Genomic DNA, 24,171 nt, shown 5'->3' with positions numbered 1-24,171 from the left:
GGGGAGGCTAGTATTTAAACCAGGCCTAATACACTATACTAATAATGTATTTTTTCATACTTTTCGGTTATCCGACTTTTCAGTTATCCGACTAACCCCAGTCCCCAATTAAGTCGGATAATTGATGCTCTACTGTACTTTAATAATGATCACCTGGTTTATAGTGTTCTAAACAATATTAATGTCAATGTCTCTTCCAATTACTTGAATTCACATTATTGCTTTGAGAAAGTTTCAAAAATATAAGTAAATTTTTTGTCACTGTTTAGAAGTAGTTTTGTTGGGTTAAAAATTCAAATTTCACTGTTAGTTTTAACATAATTCTTTTTTTCAAAATTAATTATAAAGTAAAAATCTCATTAATAGATTAATTTTGTACTAAAGTATAAAATTGTTAATTATATTTTAGTAAATAAATAATTATTCTATCAAATGAAAGGTTAAATAAAAGTATGATTACTTCAAACACGCCCCCCTTTATACCTAAATATTAGAGCCAGACTATAAAGCCTAGATTTCAAAGTTCATATAATTTGCCAGTTTTTATGTTATTTACAAACTATTTATTTTGATAAAATAATTACTCTGGATTAGAATTTGTTAATTATTAAAGTATTGCATTGACAGAATTTTCATAAATTTTGTGTTGTATTCTATGTCTTAATATGGTGATAAAAATAAATTGCCCATCTCATACAAAACTTTTTAAGTAACTATAAAAATTTGGATTGCCAGGTGTCAATGAGAAATAAATTTTTAAATTTTGATTTGTAATTAATTACAATAAAAATAAGAAAATTTTGAATACAAAATAGAATTTATTATTATTATTTTGTACAGTGTGAGCTTTAATGTTTTTTATTAGAACGTGTTTATAATTATATAAGTTCATAAATTAAAATATTTTAGAAGTAATAAAAGATATACAATTACTTTTAAGTTAAACTTTTGATTTTTAATCTTGTAAGTAAAATAATTGACTCCTAAAATAGGAGTAAAGTGACTTTTAATTTAGAATAAAATTTGAGAGGAAAATAAGACACTTATTTATATAAAAATTTCATGGTATTTTTTATAATAGTAATTAAATCTTATTATATTTATAGACTGAGAGATCTTTCTGCTCATGAGAAACAAGAGCAACAAAGAATGCAAAAAGAAATGGATCGTCAAAAATCAGAAATTACAGAACTTAGTCGAACAAAAGAAAAATTAAGCATTCAAGTTGAAGAATATGAAAAAGAATTAAATGAATTAAAAGAACAGGTAAAATTATTTATAAAACTTATTTATTTGATGTATGATTATTTGATAAAAATCCAGACATAAATTTCAATATTTTTTAAAATAAGTTCTCAAATAAAAGATACTGGAAAATTTAAAAATCAAAGTAGTCAATAGTACTTTCATAAGGCTCTATCATCGGATATATATAAAAGCATTACAGAATTAAAAACATAAAAGAAAATAAACTTCAAAAATTTGAATTTCTATCATATTACAATTTTATTGTTTGAATTTGATATGATAGTTATACATTGTTTTAAATTAAAATTATTTTTTAACGTTTGATTATTTTTATTGAGTTAATAAATGTCTAAATTTAAAAAGTGAAAATTATATGTATTCAATAAAGCATGTATGGTGATTAATAACATTTTCAATATTCAATAAAAAAATTTATTTTTAATATAAATACAATTTTTAACTGAACTTTTAAAACACTTCAAAATAAAGTTTAAACAGACATTTTTATACTGCTAAATGTGTGCGAAGATTGCAATGATTGTTTAATAGGTAAACTTTTCTGACATCAATGTAAAGCACAAGACGTGGCTGTAATGATCTCAACAAATTAAATGATTTACCTTGATTAAATGTGAGTTTTGTCAAAGAGTGATGTTGTGTACTATAGGAATGAGAAGTAACTTTACTGCTGATTATAATTGATAACCAAAAAAATTATTTTACTACATGGCTCTTTACATCATAATTGATAAATGTAATTATTTTGTTTCCTTACTCCCTACTGAGAGAGTGAGTGATAGTTCTATGTTCAGTTTCATCTGAGAGTTTACTTTAGAAGTATTAATAGCTTTTTCTTTTTGTAGAAAAGTCATATTGGAGCATTGTTTGTCATTTATATGCACTAAAAGTATTTTTCTTGTAAATGTTTTTGAAAGATGATGACAATATTATGAACTAGTTTTCTAATCTAGATTAAAATTGAATAAATTTGTCATTTATCTGGCTGAACTTTGGTTTCTGGGAGTGTCATTCTATGCGGGAAATGCTTTTGAGCCTTTATCCAATCAAACAAGAACTTTTCATAGGTATCTAATATTATTATTTTAATATTTGTTTTCTCTTAAACAGGAAAGAGAATGACAGTATGCTTTTATTATTCCCACAACTTTTTTTTAGAGAGGAAGTTCCTATATTAGTGGACATGGTTCTTTTGTTTGATTAACAAATCTAATATTAAGAAAATATTAAATACTTTAATGAAACAAAATAATTTAAGAACAAAAGAACATGCAAATACAAGCAATGTTTTTCTTGTGAATGTAAATAAATTGGAATAAAATGAAATGCCTTCTTTCATATCATTTTTACAGAAGTTTTTATAAATCAGTTTGATTTAGAAAAATAAAAAGTTGAAAATGAAATTCAGAAATTTACATATTTTTTTTTATTGGGTTTATCTAAAAGTTTATTTATTTTTTAGACAAAAATAATACTCAAATTTTAAAAGTTAAAAAAAATAACTTTATTAAATTATATACACAATTTTATTTTCACTTTAACTAATCCATTGGGTAGATCCATTATTTCATGTGCAGAAAATTCTGGGAACTTTTCAAAAAATGTGTAAGTGGTTTTTCACAACATTAAATTATTGAACTTCTTCCTCTGTAAACTATTCTGGAGAGATCAATTAAGTAGTGATAAGAAAGTGCAAGATATGGGGATGACATCCAAATTATTTCATCCAAATTTCAATAATTTTTCTCAATGGTCAAAGATGTATGCAGTCTTGCATTGTCATACTGGAAAGCAGCTCTTTTTTCTTGCTAATGCTGGCTGTTTTTCTTCAATGGCTGCCTTCAGGTTATTAAGTTGGGAACAGTATTTTTCTGTATTAATAGTCTGATTTTGAGGTACCAGTTTATAGCTTATTCTGTTGTATGCTCAGCATAACCTTTATCAGATGTAAACTGGTTTTTGTTTGCATTGCTAGGGGTCATTTAACTTTCTTCACAATTTATATACTACACATTATCGTAAACAATCTATTTTCAGGCTTCCTATACAACTGAAAAGTTGGGAAAAATCCAGGATTTTTATTAGTGTTTGAAAAAAGTCATGGAAAGTCCAGGAAAATTGTCAAAAATTGTCAAAAAGTCAGGGAGTTTGTGCATATGTAAATGAATTTATAGCATATATGTATAGTAAGTCAAGTTTGTTTCATTTTTTTGTTGTGCTATACTGTAAGGAATGTAAGGGTCATGGAATTTGCATGAAGTTGGTCAGAGAAAGTCATGGAATTTAAAACATATATTTGAGTTGGAACCCTGTATTTTTTTCCCACTAGTAATTAGTTTATTTAAAAAGGAATACATCTGATTATGTTTGAGCAATGAATTGCATGCAGATATTTTATCAGATATCTGAAGCTTAGGTGATGGTACACAAACATATATATATATATATATAACAACTTAGGATTTATATCATGCTATGATATATATCCTAAGTTGTGTAAATGTTCACCAACCAATCCTTGAACAATAGATAATACATTTGTAATTTTCCTGGTAGTGTAATGTGGGTTCTCTTGAATTAATACATTAATTGCATTATCAACAGAAAGTAAACAAACTATTTGATCAATCCAATATATACCAAAATTAAAAATTTAATCTGAAAATGCAATTAAAATTATTACAAACTTAGATAAATCTTGTATAGTCTTTTTTATTTGTCTTTTTAGGTCTTTTTTAAAGCATTTGAAAGTATTGATCTTAATATGTTAGAATGAAAGTTTCCATTTATTGGTTTCTGAGCTAATTGAATAAGTTGGTAATGTCATGATTGTTTAATTGAAACAACTATATTGAAGTAAATAATGCTATCTTGGGCAATTTTACTGTAGTTAGAGTTATACCGTAAGGATCTGTTCTTGCATCATTATTATTTATTATATTTTTAAATGATGTATTCTCAATATTGCCAGAAGACAGCATGATAATGTATACTTATTATTAATAATGATGATAATACTGATAATGTATTATGCTGACTCACATATGCCAGATGATAAACCTGTAAGCCAAGATAAGTAACATATTAGTCATTACATATCTATATTAAGGCAAATCTTAAAATCAATGCAAATGAGTGCTGTTATTTCTTATTTAGAAATAAAAATAATCAATCCAATATTCATAATTTTTATCTTCATATAAACAATGAAAAAATAATTATATCAGATTACACAAGCTACCTGGGAATTTTTATAAATGATAAACTCTGCTTGATTTACCTAATTGTAAGTTAGACTATGGTAAAATGCAGTACATTGGAATTACTAAGATCTTATGTAAATAAAGTTTAAAATCTGCTACTCAGAAGAACTCCTCCCCGTTAATTCTACATATGCGCTCGTCATGAATTCAGAGAACTTGGGGGTCATGAAGGGAAAGAAATGGCTTAGTCTGGGGTTAGAGGAGAGAAAGGCTCTCACCTTTCACCCTGGACACGTGTGGAATGGGCATAAAATTCATCTGCTCTTGTGGTCACTTTTCTTTTTAGTACTATTATTGTATTCATAACCTTTGGTTATATTACATCTTATATTCCTGTATTAATAAAAATTTGGTAAAATGATTATATAATATTTACATTGAATTGAAAATTATTTAAGGAGGTTGGAAAAAAGCTTAATATAAGTTAATAATACACCAGCTACAAGTTGTAGCTATTCATTTTGTCTGAGCTATACGCAACTAAAATATTTAGATCCCATTTTGATGATATCTGAAAAAAGGAACATATAAATAAAATAAAAGTTTTGTATGTAAAGAACTTATTAATATTATAGCTTTACAAACAACTTAGCTAACAATAACTAATTGATTAAGTCTCTTAATAAACAGCATCAACTAACTATGCCAACCAACCTTATTGTTTGAGTTTTTAAATATTTTACTTTGAAGAATAAATCTCAAACATTGTGCAGTAGAGATAACAGAGACTTATCACACTGCTAATAAGGACATCAAAATGATACTTCTATCATAATAATATAATTTTACTTCATTAAAAAAATGTTTTGACTTGTTTTGAATATATCTACAAAGAATTTATACTTTATTTTTTTAAGTTGACATCTACTATAAACAAACACCTTGTAGGTTGTCAGTATGTTCAAGATTTCTTTTTATGTATAGACTTAATAAATGGCTATATAGTATGCAAGCAGATGCGGATCTACATAGGGCCTAATAGGGCCCTATGTAGATCTGCCCCTGCTTGCATACTATATAGCCATTGGGGGCCCAGGGCATTCAAATAGCCTTCAATATATTCAAATAGCCTTGGGCCCCAAGTGTCAAAAGCCCACAAAAATTGAATTATTATCATAATTTTTTAATACTATTTCATTAACAATGAGCACTTATCATATAATAAAAAATAGCTAATATTAATAATATAATAATAATAATAATGATAATTTATAGTATTATTTATTTTATTGTAATCATTGTAATGTAATTGGTTAGTAATTAATCAATGTAAATATTTTATTATTTCTTATGTTTTTTTTATATAAGATATAAAGTTTGTCATTCATACCATTTCATAAATAAATATATTTCAACTCTGATTTTGATGTTATTAAAAATGAATTTTAAAATCCAATTTAAAGATTCTTAATCTAACAAAAAATGGGCCCATTGGATTTCATTAAGTCCTAGGCCCCGGATCTGCCCTGTATGCAAGCAATAAAAATGTTTTATATTTATGTAAGTGTGATAGTTTTTTGTATCACCTGATAGTTTATTTTATATATAATACATATATATATATATATATATATGCATATGCACCCAGCAGTTTGGACAACTTGTTTCATTATGGGATAACCAGAAATTCAGAGCTGATTGTTTGCTGGACAACTAGCAGACTTTCTTAATTTCTAATCCTAATACTGAATTATTAAATATTTATAGTTTAAATTATTCAAATATCATGTTAATTGTTTAGGTAGATGCAGCATTAGGAGCTGAAGAAATGGTTGAATTGCTTACTGAACGTAACTTAACACTTGAAGAAAAAGTGAGAGAATTACAAGAATCAGTTGATGATTTGGTTTGTATTAACTGATTTTTCTTTAAAATAATTATTTAAACATGATTATAGCTTAATTTAATTTTTTAAAATTTTTTGTTGCTTTCATTATCAGGAAAGATTACAAGACATCAATGAACAGTTACAAGAAAGTGCAAGGGAAACAGAATTAGAATTAAGAGAAGAAGTAGATATGGCAAATGTTAAAGTTTCTGAAGTAATTTTCTCTTTATTTAGTTAACTAACACAGTCATAATTTGTTTTTTTATATATTATGTTTAATTTTTACATTTAAAATAAGTAGCAAATATAACTGTTGAAAAATATTTGTATTTATGCAAAAATAATTAAAAAAAATAACACATACATGTAACTCTTGGCATTCAGAAGGGTTAGATTTATTGGGAATCTTGTAAATGCCAAATAGGAAAGCCTATGGGAAAATTCAGTTAGGCTTCTGTGGGTCAAGCCAATGTGACTGAGCTAAAGCACATTGCTAAAACAGGAATATTTAAACTTTTGTAGATGATTCAATAAGTAAATAATAACAACTAATGTTTATTCTATTCATTTGTTTAATAATAATAGGAACATTAGTGTTAAATTTAAGATGATTGTCGAGGAGTACAACATTTTCTTCAAGACTTTGGCATACAAGAGCCAGGCTGCTTCCAAAGCTTGCATAAACTTTGGATTTCACTCAGGAATAGGTTCTGATTGTTGCAACTCTTTGCACAAGCTGTCAATAGTGCTATATATTTTTGAAAGCTCATAAGCTGTTTTTGGCACTTTGGTATTTTTCTTTTCATTTTCCATTTTGCTGTCATATAAATTTTTTGTAACTATCACATTCTCCTACCTCATTTGTATTCTACAGCTGTTGGCATAGTATGCAGACTCTACATCTTATGTCTGCATTCCTCAAATCCCTCACCAACTATCTGCTTTGCCATCTTTTATATTATTACTAGAAGTTTCCCACGTCAGAATAATTTCTATGAGAAAGTAGAGATTGAAGCTAACAGGTTCGTTAGATCATTACTTTCTATTGGATAATAGAACATCATGTCATCACTATGGAAAGATTTTTTTAAAAATTTGTTATAGAAGTGACACAACGCAGCTCTCTTTTTTTTTTAATTTTAAATTTAATTAAGTAAGTTGAAAATATGCCATTTGCCAAAATATTTAAAAATGCAACTTAAGGAAAATTCCATCGTCAAGCACAAACTAAATGAGGTCACTGAAGTCACTGCAACTTAAATGCAATCACTGATCTGAAATTGATAAAATGCTTCTTCTATAATTAATATTTTTTGTAAAATAACTAGCCTACACTTTCTGTCAGAACATAAAAAGAATATAACCAAAATTCATCTGGATTGGACAAAAATTGCAGGAGCTATAAGAAATTCATGTGCATGCGACAGCTTTTATATTATTAATATTGGATTATTATTATTATTATTATTGTATGGAACTATGTATTTACTGTATATATTCCATTTACTTAATTGTGACATAAACTTTGGCATGTGTGTTTTGAAAGCTGACCCTCATATAATAACACTATTTGATTCACAAATATAAATGAATAAGTGTTTGTGTCTTTGTCTTTTGCATCTGTCTGACATGTAGACAACAAGAAGACACATTCCCAAGTTTTATCATGTCAAGATGAAGATTTGATATGACAAAAAGTAAAATAATTTCATAGCTTTTTTTTTAATAATGTCAAAGATTATATTTAGCAACCTATAATCTAGACTATTGATTCCATAAGGGTTTTTTAACACATAATCTGTGAATTATAGATATGAAATTATAGTGTATGATTTTATTCAGATCTTACTTTATTTTATTTATCAGTTATTTTGACAATTAAATAATACAGTGGGTGTTCAGTTAACGAACATAATTCGTTCCAAGACTTTGTTTGCTATCGGAATTGTTCGTTAACTGATTATTGATTTATCATAGGTTTTTATGGGAATTTGATTAATTCATTCTGAAGACCTCAAAAAATAAAAATTATATGCTTTCTTACTATGTTTTATTTATATAATAATAATAATAAAAATACATATATACACAGTCTTGCATTTTTATCAGTCATGCTTTTTCTGTTTGTGGGGCGTTAAAGAATCTGTCCAATGTCGATTGCTTTTCTCTCTTCAGGATTTTTCGGAAGTAATTAATAGCACTGTGGTTGTGGAGATTCCTAAGCCTATTTACCTCAACTTGATTTGGATGTCATTCTAAGACTGTTGTTTTGATATCCTCCTAATTCTTCAAAAGATCTTTAATAGCGGATGTTGGCATTAACCCTCTTTTTCAGAAGAAAACATATCTCGCCAAGTTACTTGGTGTTCTTTATTCAAGAGTTCTTGGCATTCTTCTGTCATCAGATCAGTTTCGGGTTCCATTATGAGCTCTTCAATGTTCTTTTTTTCTCAGATGTGATTTTTGTTACTCTTTTAGCTGCTTGAGTCTTCTTAATTTCTTAGATAAGATTGAACTGTGGCCTACTGTAGACCTGTTTAAACCATACTGCCCAGCAACATCAGACATTTTCTGTCCATTCTCTACTTTTGCTATTATACACTCACCTTTTGAAAATAAAAATTGATGCAAAATTTAATGAATGCCACCCAACAGTTCACAAATACTATAAAAAAAATTTTTCTGTCAGAATAATAAAAGGATGGATTTATAAGGGAGAGTTTCAAAGTTTGGAGGAATACTATTCGATCAGTATATACCGAGTTGAGTGTCGATGTCAACATCTCCCACACTCCAAAAAGTTTCGAATTGTTGCCCGAAGACAAGGGAAGACCAATCGGTATTCATTATTTTACGTCACTTCTTCTTGTGTTTGTTCTGTGAGGTGTTCATTGTCCAAACATAAAAATCTTTCATGAAAGTGTTCGTTATCCAATTTGTTCATTAACCAAACTGTTTGTTAACTGATCACCCATGTATAAAGTTTTTGAGTAGATTTGGGACACTATATTAAAACTCATGTTAATTTTAATGCGAATTGATTTAATCAAAATAAATAAATAATACAAGTCATTAATGTAAATACATATGTGTATTAATATATATTCACTCTTCTTGTTATCTATATATAGTTAAAACAGATTTATTTACTTACAAAATATAGTAAAATAAATAATATATGTGATTATGGTAAAATTGGTTCTCATGCGGGTTGTAACTTTTCTTGACCTGTTGAATTTGAAATTTTTTACCTAAAGAAACAGGTATTTAAAAATTAGACATTTATGTTTTGAAAAGAATAGAAAAACATTTTTATTTGTAAAATTATTTATTATTTGAATTTTAAAATTAATTTTAATGTAAGGCGTTATTAAGTATTAAATCTTATTTTTTCTTTATGTTCAAAAGATAAATGCTTTGCAAACTAATATACATTATTATTTTTATTATTACTATTGTTGTTGTTATGTCGCAAATGTGATGTTCAGCTGATATCAGTGCCAAATCAGACTGAAGTCAAAGCATAGCTACCCATATAAGTGTAACATTAAGCTGTGTATAATTGGTATATGTGTCAACATCTAGAAACTTTCTAACAATGTGACTTGTTCAATATAGCAACATTATTATTATTACAGTTTCAACGTAAATTGGATGCAATGCAAGAAACATTGACTGATTATGAGCAGACAATACAGAAATTTAGAGATGTAACTGAACATTTACGAGAATCTAATCAAGAATTAAGAAATCAAATTCAAAAAGAATCTGACCGTGTTTCAAAAATCAATCCTGCAGAAAACTTTGATTACAAGATCAAATTTGCTGAAACTAAAGCCTTTGCAAGGGTATAAAATTAAATTTTTCTAATTAACCTTAAACTTTTAACATAAATTTAAATGAACATTAATAATTGAGCATTTAAAATCTTTTGAATTGTAGGCAATAGAAATGGAAATGAGAAGAATTGAAATACATCAAGCTAATCTACATATCAATTATCTTTGCTCATTTATGCCTGATAGTTTTTTAGCAAGAGGAGGTAAAAAAAAATTTTTTTTTTTCAATTTTTCAATGCTTATTTCTAATTGTAAGAGAAAAATATTTTATTTTATTATAAAAATATCACTACCAAGCATTAGTTTAACTTTTTAAATTGATTTTTATAATTAAATGGTTTTTTTTATCAAATGTAATTTTTATTCTTATATTGAGGATCTTTTTCCATATAGTAGATAGTAAACATTTCCCTAAGTAATTTTTTATTAAAATAATAAAACTTTAATTTCTCTAATAGATGAAAAAGCTGGACATAAACTGATAAAACTTTGCATGCTGTTTTTTACGTGAAATGATAACTTTTTTAGCTCTGTTCTGATTAAATAACAAAATTTGTTTCAATCCACATTTATATATTTGAATGCAGTATGGGTAGTGATTGTAAATTCAATCAAATGACAAGGAAATTTTTGTGAAAGTTCACAAAACTTGACATTATCTTTACAAACGAATAAAGTAAATTACTACTTATCTCAGGAAGCTAACAGTTACTATTAAACAAAGGAAATGATTTTGGTCAAATATCTAATTATCCTTAGCTTAGAACATTCTATATCCTTTTAACAGTGTAGAAGAATTTTTGTATTGGAACAAAATTCAAATTAAATATTTAGGACAATATATATTTCTATTATTGTTTGTTATGGAAGTAAAATCCTGTTAATCTTAATTGGAAATGTTTTTGACTATCTTTAGGCCAGATTTGGCCAATAGAATTGTAAATTTCTTGAAAAATTGGTATTGAACTTGAAGAGAATAAAGACATTCTTTAAAGAGAATTAATGTTTTTAAATTTAAAAGGTATGAGCATATTTTCAAATAGAAAACAATCATTTGAAGGAAATGTATTGCTAAGATGTGCAAAGATGAAATAAAAAGTATGTGAAAAAAGGATGTAATAATTTATCTAATATTAAAGCTCTAATAGCCTGTTGGCTAAATGAGTAAAGCTAAATGGGATAAATATATAACAATTCTACATAACTGACGATACAAAAAATTAAAATGAATAAAATATTTAATAAATATTTTTGCTTGTATCACTCAAACTTTGTCAGGAAAGCTTTCTTTCAAAATATATATATATATATATATATAATGAAATTCTGTTTTTCTTTTCTAAACATTTTCTGTTTTTCTTTTCTAAACATTTTCAGAAAAAAATAATTTAACTTTCGAGTCATTTAGTTTTAGATCTATTTAAGATATTAATTTATAACTTGCAGCTAATTAACTTTAAATTATTTTTAGTTTATTTTATTTTTTTTATATTTTATTTTAATAAACATTTTTGTTTGTTTTTAAATGAAATTATTTAACAGATCAACTTTTATATTTATCAGGTGATCATGATGCTACATTAGTTTTGCTTTTAGTTCCTCGGATAGTAAGCAAAGCAGAAATACTAAGTTCGCAAGTGAAAGATAAGGTATTTCTCATTTTATATGCATTTTTATTTCATTCTAAAACGTTCAGCAAACTGATTACTATTCCAGTTTCAACTGACAGAAGAAATTAAGCCCGATATTGTTTTAAAATCACATAAGTTGGATCAGTTTACTTTTGCTTGTCGCCTTCTTGTTCACTTATATACGTTACAAAGCTTTTTACACCAGTATATCAGGTGAAATTTTAATTGTATTTTTAATATTATTCAAAGAAAAAAAAAATTATATATATATATACTTAATAATAATTTTCAATTTTAATAAAAATTAATTGCAGTATTTATGGTTAAGTAAAATATAAATTATAATGTCTTTTAAAATAGATGATGTAATTGATAGAAATTAATCATTACATACACTGCTTGAAGAGAGTCTGTGCACACATTAAATTATAGTATAAGAAAGATGAAGCAAGTAAGACATTAGCCTGGATACAGTGATGAATGCAAAATTTTCAATGATAAAAATAAATTTTGTGTTCTAAAATTTCTATTTTTAGAACGTGAATTTGTTGTTATTTTTTAAATGAAATGATATTTTAATAACTATAATGTAAAATAAATGAAAATAAATTTACATTGCTTTTAAAAATTGCATTTAAATTTTTCTAAATAAGATGATTTAGAAAAAAATTGTGCACACTTCTTCAAATAGTGTATATGATCATTAATTTCTATCGGTTATATCATTAAATTTAGTTTAAAATTTAAAAAAAAAATTATATAATTATTTCTTTTGGGTTTCTAGTGCATTAAATACATGCAGTATGGAACTTTTCATGAAAATAGGCACTCTGTATCCAGAAATGGCAGTTCAAGAAAAGGCTCTTGATTTTTATATTGATTCTTTAAAAAGAGATCAGGTATGAATTGAATAAAGTAATGCTTGTAAACTTTTAAAACTGAAGTAGTTGAATTTTATACTGTGTATTTATTTGTAGTTGTATTCATCCAATATTTGTTTTTTGGTACAGTTTTGATTTAACTGAAATATTTTTCAGATTGTTATCTTATTATACTATTTACTTCAATCTAACATGTTTCAATGAATTTTTCTTTTAAAAATCTCTATTTAATTTTGACTCTAAGAAAAAATATTTATATTTTCTAGAAAATTACTTTTTTAAAAGAAAGTTCTAAGGCCACTGCAAACTAGGCAATGCTGTTGACATCAGAGGTAATTTTTATGGTCATTTGACTGTTTTGCTTTGATGATCAGGCAAATTTGTCACTTGTGATATCACTCGTGATGAAGTTTTACAGAACCAATGAACATTTTGTCTACCCTCTATGAATTATTGCTTGGTAATTTGTAAAATGATGATCTACAAGTATGATGACAACTTGCATTTGTTATCTATTTGTCATAAATTTAATAAATAAATGAAAATGAAATCAGGGACCCAGTAGATTTATAAATTTCAATAAAATCAATTAAATAATTTATATTCTTACTCCTATGAAAGTTTATCAAACAGCTCTGTTTTGTAATCCCAGCATTGCAAAGACATGGCAGAAACATGAAGTACGAATACACACCTTTTTTGTGGCTTATGACACATGCTCTTTTCTTGCAAACTTTCAAGTGTGCATGAATGTCACTGATTGCCACCCAAAAAAAAATCAAACTTCTTGGATCCAAGAGGTGTCAAACAAACTGCCTACTTTTCATTGAAGGGTCTGATGTAAAGTGATGTTGAGTCAATGACAGGCAATCAATGGCCATCAAGCAGGCAATGATCAAATAAATTTGCTTTGACCAGTTTCTTCGATATTGCCTTGTTTGTGGCAGCCTTTAGATTTGTGTGGGTACCGGGAAGTCGATGGAGTCGTACCTCCTTTTCTCAGCTAACAGGTCAGTGAGACCTGCCCACTGTCAAGGATGGTGGTTTCCGGTCTGGAATTTAATTGTCCCAAGATGTCGGGCTTAATTGTTTGTTAGGTTGAGTGGAGGAGGAGAATGGGTTTGTTGATAAGACCAAGACGATATTCTAATAAAAAGCACCATGTAAATAACAAACAGAGTTTATTAACAAACAAAGGGAACGTTTACAACCTTCCACATAGATACCACTATGTGCTAACATGCTGTTTCCTAACCCGAGAGAGAGTTTACAGAATAAGGGTCGCCATACCTCGTGAAGGGGATCGTTGATGGGTCCCTGGATGGGTGGCAGACTTGTGTCGATGATAGGATAGCCAGCGCCGGTGAGACTTCATTAGGACTCGGAGGCTTTCGAGTTCTGCGGGAGGCTGGAACATAGAACGATTCCTCTGTTCTCATGCCCTCTTTTTATTTCATCTTGTCACGTTACTTTTCTCGCCAATTGGCAACTTTTGTCTTTAGTTCCCCTCTGACTCAGATTCGAGTTCCACATGGAGAGGAAACTAACGGTGGGAAAGGAAATATAGTCATCCTTCGGTGGAAAAATTCCGAAATTTGTATAGATAACAAAGAAAATAATAAAATAATATGCCCTAGTAACAATTTAACATTATTTTTTTGTTTTGTCAATTGATTCGGATTCTCAAATTTGCATTTGAAGTTGTGGTACATGCTCAAGTAAATGTTAACATTTGGTAGTTTTTTTTACAACTTATTTGAATGTTTGTAGTGGAAGTTGATCTTTCATTTTGGTCTTAACCTCAATTGGAGCAGTCAAAAAAATTTAATTTGAAATTTGACAATTTATTTGTAAGATTGTGTTTTTTCTAATAATTTCTTTTAATATGGAATAATTTTCGTATGCTGTTTGATGTTAGAAGCTAGAGGTATTTTGATATTCAATTGAAAAATTTGAATAAAAGTTTTTATTAAATTTTACTGGTAAGTAAACTACAATTGTTCTTTCTATAATTTATTAATTGAAATTGAATTATTTTATTTAAACACATTTTATTGTATCAATTGGTTTATTACCGTATTTACTCTCATATAAGACAATCTTGCATATAGGACAAGATGTGACTTTAAAGATCAAAATAAAGAAAATGAGATTTATTAATACAATTCTAATTTTATTTTGTTTAATCACAAATAAAATATCAAATGCACAAATATGCACACATTGTCCTGCAAAAATACTGGTATTTTAAACTTTAAGGAAAAATCTTGTAAAATCGACAACATAATTTGTTTGTGTAAAGATGGACAATTGGGAACCTTTTTATGCCAATTCTTAACACTTGAATTCACTCTTTGTCGATTACATTTATGAGTTTCTCTGAATTCTGATTTCCAAGTAATCATCTGTTTTCATGTGGGAATGAATCGAAACTTATATAGGTCTCCCGTGTAATTTTGGAATTCAATTCAAAAGCTTTACTTATCCTATTGCTATTCATCTTTACTCCTGACAATATACAAGAACAATTCAAACAACCCAGATAAAATACTTTTGTTTTTTAAACACCAGAAGGTGAGAATCTGGTAAAAAATGCAAATACATGGTTCACAAAAATTATTGCAAAAATGCAAAGAATCCTTTTTATAGGACAACCTAGGTTTTTGAAGCAGTGAAAAATGAATAAAATCATTGTCTTATATGTCAGTAAATATGGTATTTCATTTTTACAAGTTTTTAAGATCTGGAACCAATCTTCTGTTCCTCCATAAGGACAGTATCTGTTTTTACACGAAAGTTTTGGGAATGTATCTACTGTGTAAAAACAGAATTAGGTGTATTTGATTATTTCTTTATATTTTTATAAAGTAATACAAAAAGTAAATATATTAGTCAAATGAAATTAGGAAAATAATATAAAAGGATATAATTCATAAGGATAATAAAATTAAATTCAGTTTTATTTTTTAATTTTTACAGTTTTCTTGAATTATGAATTACTTCATATTTCAAAAGAATATTGTAAAAATGCACAATAACAGTTTATTAAATCTTAAAATAATACATTATGAATTATTTAAATACTTGTCAAATTTTTTAAAATAAAAATTTAAAATTTATTCACTGTTTTATTTGGATAAACTTTCAAGCTCAGCTTTTAAATTTTTTTTATTGATGTTTACATGGGGTTCTAAAATTAAGGAACAATGCAAAAAATAAGTATAAATAAATCATTAACAATTTGGAAAAATGGAGTGTACTGACTGTCAGGATCAATAGATTTTATGTAACTATTCCAATCAAATATGAGCATATAGACAATATTGAGGACACTGATGTAGAACATACAAATTTATTATCTGACATATGATCACAAATTTTTTAATTTTAACAGATAGCTACTAAGAATGAAGGTACTTAAGTATGGAATATGTCTTTCTTGAACATCTGTGGAAAAATTATATTGCTGATGCATGTTCAGCACTAAGTTATTTAACAGCTCTCACGAAAGTCTATTACTCTTTCTGTAAAGCATATTTGAAATAATGAAGAATCCTGGAGTAAAGTGAACAGTTCTGTTCAGACAAACAAAAGTATGTAAAATAAACAAGAGTTTCCAGAGTGTTTCTTGTATACTATGAGACTTAAATTGGAAACACACTGTTATTTGATTTATAAAATATAGGTCGTCATCCATAAAAAGAAATTAGTCAAAATTATAATGTAAGATGTAAATATAACAAGCAATCATTTACTGTGACATCTTCACAATGCCGGGCAAATGCAATTTTCAATTTATTTCATTTAAAATATATTAAACCTCAAATTAGTAGTGGCTTCTACTGTATATCATACTTTTCCTTTAACAATAGAGTCACACCAGTCATCTATCTAACACCTTTCGGGGAAAAATTTAATTGAAATAACATGACTTATGGTTAGCATCAGAAGTTTTTATATAGTTAATTGGGGCCTCCTATCCCTAAGGTTTCCATATCTGGTCTTGTCTTTCATCTATCTAACTTCGTTCTTGAGATTAAGGAAAGATGGACGGACGACATTGGAAATCTCTAGGTCTTCAATTTTTTCAAATTGCAGCCCAATATTTAATAATTTCATTGCTATACTTTTTCTAGTTGTAGTGTCAGTATCTAAGATGAGCAGCTGTGTGCATGCATAATGTGGATGATCTCAGTTTACATCATAACACCTTCACCTCTTTATCTCATTTGTATGTATGCACTGCATAATAACCACTTTATGACTTTTGCCATATAAAATAATGATTACAATCCAATATCAAGAGAATTAGAACTCCAGAAAATTCTGGGCCATTATATTGGGATATAAAAAGTCAGGCATGACTGATATCACAGAAAAATGGTATTGCTGATTTCAGTCATATCTGACTTGTCAACAGAACTTAGAATACAAATACAAATGATTGATTTTAAAATGAATAATAATGTTTTTGTTTGTATTATTTTTGTTTTCGTTTGTATTATTTTTGTTTTCGTTTTTGTTATTCAGATGTTGTGTAACAGTTTGGTAAGAAATTTATGTCTGTGTGACTTCATAATGATTTGTAGCCAATTTTTCAAGTTTCATTTTGACTTCATTGCATCAATATTAGCAGTCTTCAGTTGTGTGTGTTGTTTATCACTTTATAGCATTCCTGTTTCACAGAAAGCCTTCCACAGATGAGCAATATTGCTTTTTGCTGTTTTTAAGTTTTGCTTCAATCTTTTGTTATCGTATGGTTCAATTTCAGCATCCAAATAATTGGTCCATACATAAATTTGGCCAAATTTTACTGTGCCCCATTATATACATTGCTCAGTTACAGTACATCTTTGACATGCCAGTTGCTTTTATCAGACATAATGACTGTAAGACATTGTCTGCTGAAAACAAAAGTACAGTTTTGCCATTGGTAGTGTTAATAATATGTCATCAGTTAATTTCATTATATGGACTGGAAACTAAGTATAACATTACAGAAGTTATTTTTGTGTTAATGATTTATAGCAATTTCTAGCATGTACAGTATATAAAGTTTTTAATACCAATGTATTATTGCCATGGCTAACATGGTTAACCATATCGTTTATATTTTAAAAAGATATGTTGAATCAGTTGTTTCTCTTTGTCATCTGAATAGTGTAAAATCAACAATTAAAAATTCAAATATGACTTGATTTTGCTGACTATTTTTCCAAAAGTTGTTTGCATTTTTGACTAATACAAAATGAATAGTTTTTACAAGTAAAGTTTTTTTTTTATATTAAATATAAACAAAAACATGAAAAGGCAATGTTAATCTATGGTTACACATACAGTATTCATCATTATATTGAGAATATTCTGACTTCTGGTGTCAAAAAACTGTTCTTATTCAGTGATGGGTATCCTGGTCAGAATCGGAATAATACATGTTCATGCAAGTATTTCAGGTTGGTTTCAGGAAATAACTTAACAATTTCCAATAAGGGGTCATAGTTGCTTGCCCTTTTATAGGAGCTCTGCTGCCATTCAGAAAAAGATGGAAAAAGTAGAAACTCCTATGGTATGGATAGATATTGTGAAAAATCATTTTGATGTAGTTGAACTGACACCTTGATGATTCCAAAGATTTTGACAGCTATCTTTCTGTGTTTTTCAAGAAAAGTGCTTAATTAATTAAGTATGATGGGAAGCAAGTTATTGCTTGGTCAAAGTGATGAACTTGCTTCCAGCTTTTGCATGTTGTGGGATAATATGACACCAAAGTTAGCTGTTGATTGTATGAAACTGAAAATACTGGTTAAAGCTATCAAAGTTCATGATATGAAAAAACTCTCTAATTAGTATATTGAGTGATGAAACTGCCAGTCATGGCTCATCAGACGAAGACTGAGTAAAAAGGATGTTACTCCTAGCTTTCTTCACTTATGTAAGGCCGCCGACTTCCAGGGGAAAACAGTTAATCACGCGTCAGGAAAACCTAGGGTCGAAAACGTATGTGGGTGGTGGCGGTAGGAGACAAAGATGACAAGTGTCTTACACAAAACCGTTTATTCTAACTACTAAGTTAACTTACATATTATTGGTACAAATTGCGATCTAGATCGACTCTTGTGGTGATAGAGATCTCCGGTTGTCGGTAGTCGGATGCGGTCCGTCTTCCGAAGATGCGTGCCCGGGGCTGGGATGACGAACTGTCTATTGCACTGGACGTGTGGCTTGGACGGGGGTCACCAGCTGGCGGACGTAGGTTCTGGCGTCTATGAGGTAACACTGGTCCAGAGGAGAACTGCCGCACTTCTTCCAAGAACGACGGAAGGAGGGTCCACACCTTTGACCTTGCGACTTGGGAGTTTTATAGGAGTTTCCCCCCTGAATTTCACCCTTTTGATTGGTTCTATTCTTCCTCTCCCTTATCCCGATTGGTCATTTCTTTTGTTTCTAGGCGAAACTGGAGACCGATCTGGGTCGGGAGAGTTCCGAGAGGTGTTGACGGAGTCTTTGAAGTTCGTGCTCGTATATTCCGGCCATTATGGCCCTCTCTTTGACGTTTTTGACCTCACGCGGTCCGCCAGATGCTTCGGTGGCCATTTACCCCCCTCTGTTTCCCGTTTCCGACACTCGTACACGAGCACCTGGACAAAGCTCCCTCTCTCTCGGTTGACATCCCCTCGGTCGTTCATTATCGTGTCGCGTTTGTTTTAGGATAAGTTTGGGAGAGTTTCTTTCGTGTCTGGTTTACATCACCAACACATGTTCCTGACACGATTTGACTCTCGAAACTTTCCGACTTCGGAACTTTATAATTATTCACCACATTTTACGCGTTTTTGCGATTCCTACACTTATGCTGTATATGAAATTTTCTCGTGTATTCAGAAAAATGTTATAAAGTTGTCTGCATATGAAATGAAATGGGAATACACTAAAAAGTTAATAAAAATAATTTTAATTTGCAAGATAATCTGTCTTACTTGTTCAGTTCAAAGTTGGTTGAATTCCAATATCTTTGTTTTCCATTGTTGTAAAAACCATGCCAAAAATTTATTTTCCACCTCTGGTAAATGAACAAACTAAGTATAACCTATCATTTAATCCACTCACAAAAGCTATCTTTCAGTTTATAAAATTCATTTTTGGTTTTTCCTTTTTCCGAAAAAGTAGGTCCTCTGGACATTGGCCCCTTTTTGAATTGACAGCTTTAATTGTTTTAGATGGTATTATAACAGTACATTAACAATGCATTCTACCAGCTTCAAAGATGGAAGCCAGAATCTTTCCAGTGTCAAAGCTAGTATTATTTTAAATTTTTCTTGTAAAAAAAAAACTGTATATAAAGCACGGTTGAATAACTTTTTACATATAGTAAAATGTGATGATTATTTTTAATAAGTAACCTCACAAATTGAATTTTATGCAATATAAGATTTTATATTTTAATGCATAATAAAATCTAAATTTTTTTTATATTGCTATATTGTAAATTTAATTGATATTAAAACAGAAAATAAAAGTGTTTTACAAATTATTTTGTTAGTTGGACGAAAACGTACAGCTTGAAACTCTACATAAAGCTGTTTCATATTTTCAAGTTAGTATGCCCCTAGTTTATTTTAATAATGCTTTTTTTGGACTACTTTAATTACAATCAAAATATTTTATAAAGAGCCTGTACAGTGTTCACCTTGCTAACGAAAAGATTGATTGTATGTCTTTGATGTCTGACTTCATGCAATTATTTGGTGCAGCTTGTGATGGAATTGGTGCTAATGTGGCGGCTGTTTTAGTCCTTTTAAAAGTAAGTAAATGTAAGTTTAAAATTTATTAAAATATTGTTTTCAGTTTGTAATGTATATTTTTTTGTTATTGAAGCCTAATGAAGAAAATACAGAAATAGGAAGTTTGTTAAAAGAACTATCTTCTTGTGTAACAGAAATTCGAGCGTTAGTGAAAAAGGTATTTTTATATAATATTCATTTAAATTAAAATTTATATAAATATTTAAACATTTTAATAAGTATTGAATAAAAACTTATTTATTTTGAAACAGGTATTTCATATTAATAAATATCTTCAGCAATTATTTTCAGTAATAGCATTTATAGCAAGTAATAGCAAGTATAATAATTCTATTACTTTCGAAATATTTCTACTGCTAATTCATTTTTTGTTATCTATGTTATAAAAAGTGTTCATTATTTCGTTAATCCACTATTGGTCAAGGGATAAAACTACTCAACATTGGTAGTTTGCCATTGGTTTGTGTTTGACCAGTGGGCTGGCTGCATAGATTTTTGAATTTTTTCATGTTTACTAGTTATTTGTTTTTTGTGTCAAACCTAAGTCATAACAAACCATGTCAAAGCCAGTTTCCCATGGAAAGTTATCAGGAAGGATGCTGCTCAGGAGGCTGGAGCATCCCCTTGGCAGATTACCCTTGTGTTGCATTGTCTTATCCCACCAATTCATTATTTCTTTGTTTCAAAAAGAGAAAAGCAGTCTAGTTGTAAATAAGATATAAAAATATTCTGTGATTTACAAGCTATAGTCAATATGCAATAAATGTTAAAAAGTACAATTTAGAGTTGGAACAGACCTAATTCTTGAATATTTTTAATGTAAAGAAGGTTGATATGTAAAAATTATTAATCTAAGAGTAGTATAAAGGCATTTCTGCGAGAATTTATGATTCACTGGAGTTTTGAAATTTTGATTTATTTTGGACAATAACTTTTTAAAATTTATCTTCATTACTAGTACAAAAGTAAAGCTTTACAAAAATAAATTATAAGTTTAGCTTATTTTCAGTCCTATTAATCAAGTCAAATTGAAATTTTTATAATTTTATTAACTTAAATCATTGTAATAAATTTATGGTTAATATAAAATAATTAAATTATTTTAATGAAAAATTAATTTTTAAGATGAAGGTTAAAAAGTTCTTTGCTATAGTCAATAACATTAGTTATAATGTACTGTTGTACAATAGTAATAAAGAAATAGTTCCAAATTTAAATGAATTTATAAGTAATTGAATTTAGGAAAAAAAATGAAATTATTCTCAAATACCTCTATGCATGTTATTAACTAGTAAAGTATGCATTTTTATATTCCAGATAAGACGACGTATACCACAAGAGAAAGGTTCGACAATTTCCTTTGGACAAGAAGTAATAAAAAATTATTTAAAATTTATTTTTCACATAAAAATTAACTTTAATATTCTAATTTTTCCTTGCTTAACTTCATTTGTGAAATTTCTACAAATTAAATTGTCAAAATACTATTTTTTCATTTTTATTAAATAAGTTATATGTATCAGTTTTCTGTTTTAAATATCCTAAGCAATACTTCTTTAATTGATAACAAAAACATGATTATCATAAATATTGTTAATATTAGTTTTTGAGTAATATCTTCAAGCTCTAGAGAAATTTGCAATAGCAATGCTGCATATCTTGCTATTGCAAAGCATATAGTCTATAGCATTATATCTGTCATTGAACTGGAGTCTTGTATCATTAAATATCAATGGAGTCATGTATAACACTGATTTCTCTTCAGGCTTTATTGGATCTATCTTCTCCTCACCTGTTCATTCACACTAAGGTGAGGGCAATCCTTTATAGGAGCAAGCGTAATTGTTAACTTATTTTCTCTCTTAATTATTTGTCTTTGTTGAGGGACACATTAATGGAAGACATCTTTTTGATGAATTCTGACAAATGTTATCTCTCTTTTCTTAGTTGCCTTGATTGATATATGGGTAGGATGATCTTTCATGTAAAGGATTTAGTTTGGTTTACAGACTTCCACAAATGCCAGCCGTGTCCCATTATTAGTTTTGGGAGACATTCAGAAGGGGTTTCTTGTCCCGCTGGGAAAATTTCCAACTGTTTTAAGCTATACTGCTAGATAATATTTTGTATGTTTGCACTATTTTACATAAATACTCTTTTAATAAGGTTGTCTATATTGTTTCTGACAATCAGGCTGCCTTGAAGGCATTTGACTTTTGTCAGTTCATTTCAGCACTTGTCTGGGAATACTTTAAGCATCTCACTGAACTGGAAGACTGGTATATTTTCAGTCATTTTAAAGCCGTGAGGATAACTTTTGGTCTAAAAGCAGAATAGAGCATTTTTACTTATCTTACTCTCTATGCAAACTATGGATTTTATAGCTTTTGGTAAGAATCATGTTTGCTTATTCGTCTGCATTGACTGGTTTTGATCAATTTCACAAGCATTTTTATCAACTGAAATGATGTTCTCAGCTTTGTCACTTCTGCAGCTCTGCTAAGGCACCTCTTCTGCATCTCACTTTGGCATTGCACTTGTACAAAATACAATTCCTAGGCTTTATTCAGAATAGATCAGAATAGATGGAAAAAATGATATATAGCAGAATCTTGATTATGTAACTAAACGTTTGTTTTTCTAGTTTTGCTTCATTTTTGTTATCACACTTAGAATGTGCACATCTCTTTGTGATTATTAAGAACTTTGATATATAAGTAAAATGTATTAAGTATTTTATTATAATTTTAACATATAAACTATTTAAATAGTTTATAAGCTTATTATTAAATATGCTATATCTTCAAGAATTGTTCTGTCAGTGTAAATTTTTGATGTTGATATTGTTCATTCAGAATTCATAAATTAATGTAATATGAAAAAATGTATGATACATGAAACTTCCAAATTCCTTTAAAGATTTACACAAATTATTTTACAAATATACCAGTAACATTAGAATTGAATTTAAAAGATATGTAGATTTATGTAAGGAACTCTTGAATAATTCAATAAAATGTAATCTACATAATTAATAGAACTATCTAGTAATCTGTGTAGTTAACAATAATGTAAAAACTTATTTGCTTCTATATACATATCACAATTCACTTAGATTAGCAAAAAATAATGAATGAATAAATGGACCGTTTATTTTGAAAGTGGTGTAAGTCCATTTTTGGAAAAAATTGAGAAATCACATAATATAGATACAATTTAGTGTGAACTTTTTATTTATAAACAATTCACGCTTAGCATTTTTAAATAACCACATGCTTTGATCAATTAAAAATTCGTCAGTAAATGACATTGCATAACCATTGATTATGAAAGTGGTGTAAGTCCATTTTCTGCTGTCTAATTAAGCACTTGGGCTGTCTGTAAATTACATTTGCATTTTTCTTGAAATTTTTACTTCCCCCTCTTGTCCCTGTTTGTCCAAGTTTTTGTAACCTTCCCCTCTGGATGTCCAACATAACGCAACCCTCGTTAAAACATTCATCACTTTATGAATGATAGATACCATAAGTAGAAATGAAACATATAAGAAACTTTGAAATAAATATAATAAAATGCATAAACTGCATAAAATTTAATGAAATAAATGGATGTCCACTAATGCTCAACCCCCCTTGTCTGACTTGTCTTAAGGAAGGGGGTT

General features: G+C 28.4%; 1 protein-coding gene across 2 annotated transcripts in view; it reads left to right on the top strand.

Annotated features, from left to right (window-relative positions):
• The window catches only part of LOC136974406 (dynactin subunit 1-like), a 77,578-nt gene that overhangs the window by 31,212 nt on the left and 22,195 nt on the right, over positions 1–24,171 (top strand). For both annotated transcript variants that reach the window (XM_067269274.1, XM_067269273.1), the window contains exons 9-20: positions 1,107–1,266; positions 6,271–6,375; positions 6,470–6,571; positions 9,996–10,205; positions 10,300–10,399; positions 11,760–11,845; positions 11,913–12,040; positions 12,612–12,726; positions 20,249–20,302; positions 20,378–20,509; positions 20,584–20,667; positions 21,828–21,881. In XM_067269274.1, coding sequence (XP_067125375.1) covers positions 1,107–1,266; positions 6,271–6,375; positions 6,470–6,571; positions 9,996–10,205; positions 10,300–10,399; positions 11,760–11,845; positions 11,913–12,040; positions 12,612–12,726; positions 20,249–20,302; positions 20,378–20,509; positions 20,584–20,667; positions 21,828–21,881 — 1,330 coding nt within the window. The remainder of the gene's footprint in view (positions 1–1,106; positions 1,267–6,270; positions 6,376–6,469; positions 6,572–9,995; positions 10,206–10,299; positions 10,400–11,759; positions 11,846–11,912; positions 12,041–12,611; positions 12,727–20,248; positions 20,303–20,377; positions 20,510–20,583; positions 20,668–21,827; positions 21,882–24,171) is intronic.

The sequence above is a fragment of the Centruroides vittatus genome, unplaced genomic scaffold (assembly GCF_030686945.1).
Source record: "Centruroides vittatus isolate TY-2023 unplaced genomic scaffold, ASM3068694v2 contig_349, whole genome shotgun sequence".
Classification (NCBI taxonomy): Eukaryota; Metazoa; Arthropoda; class Arachnida; order Scorpiones; family Buthidae; genus Centruroides; species Centruroides vittatus.
This window is presented reverse-complemented; position numbering and strand designations above follow the sequence as displayed.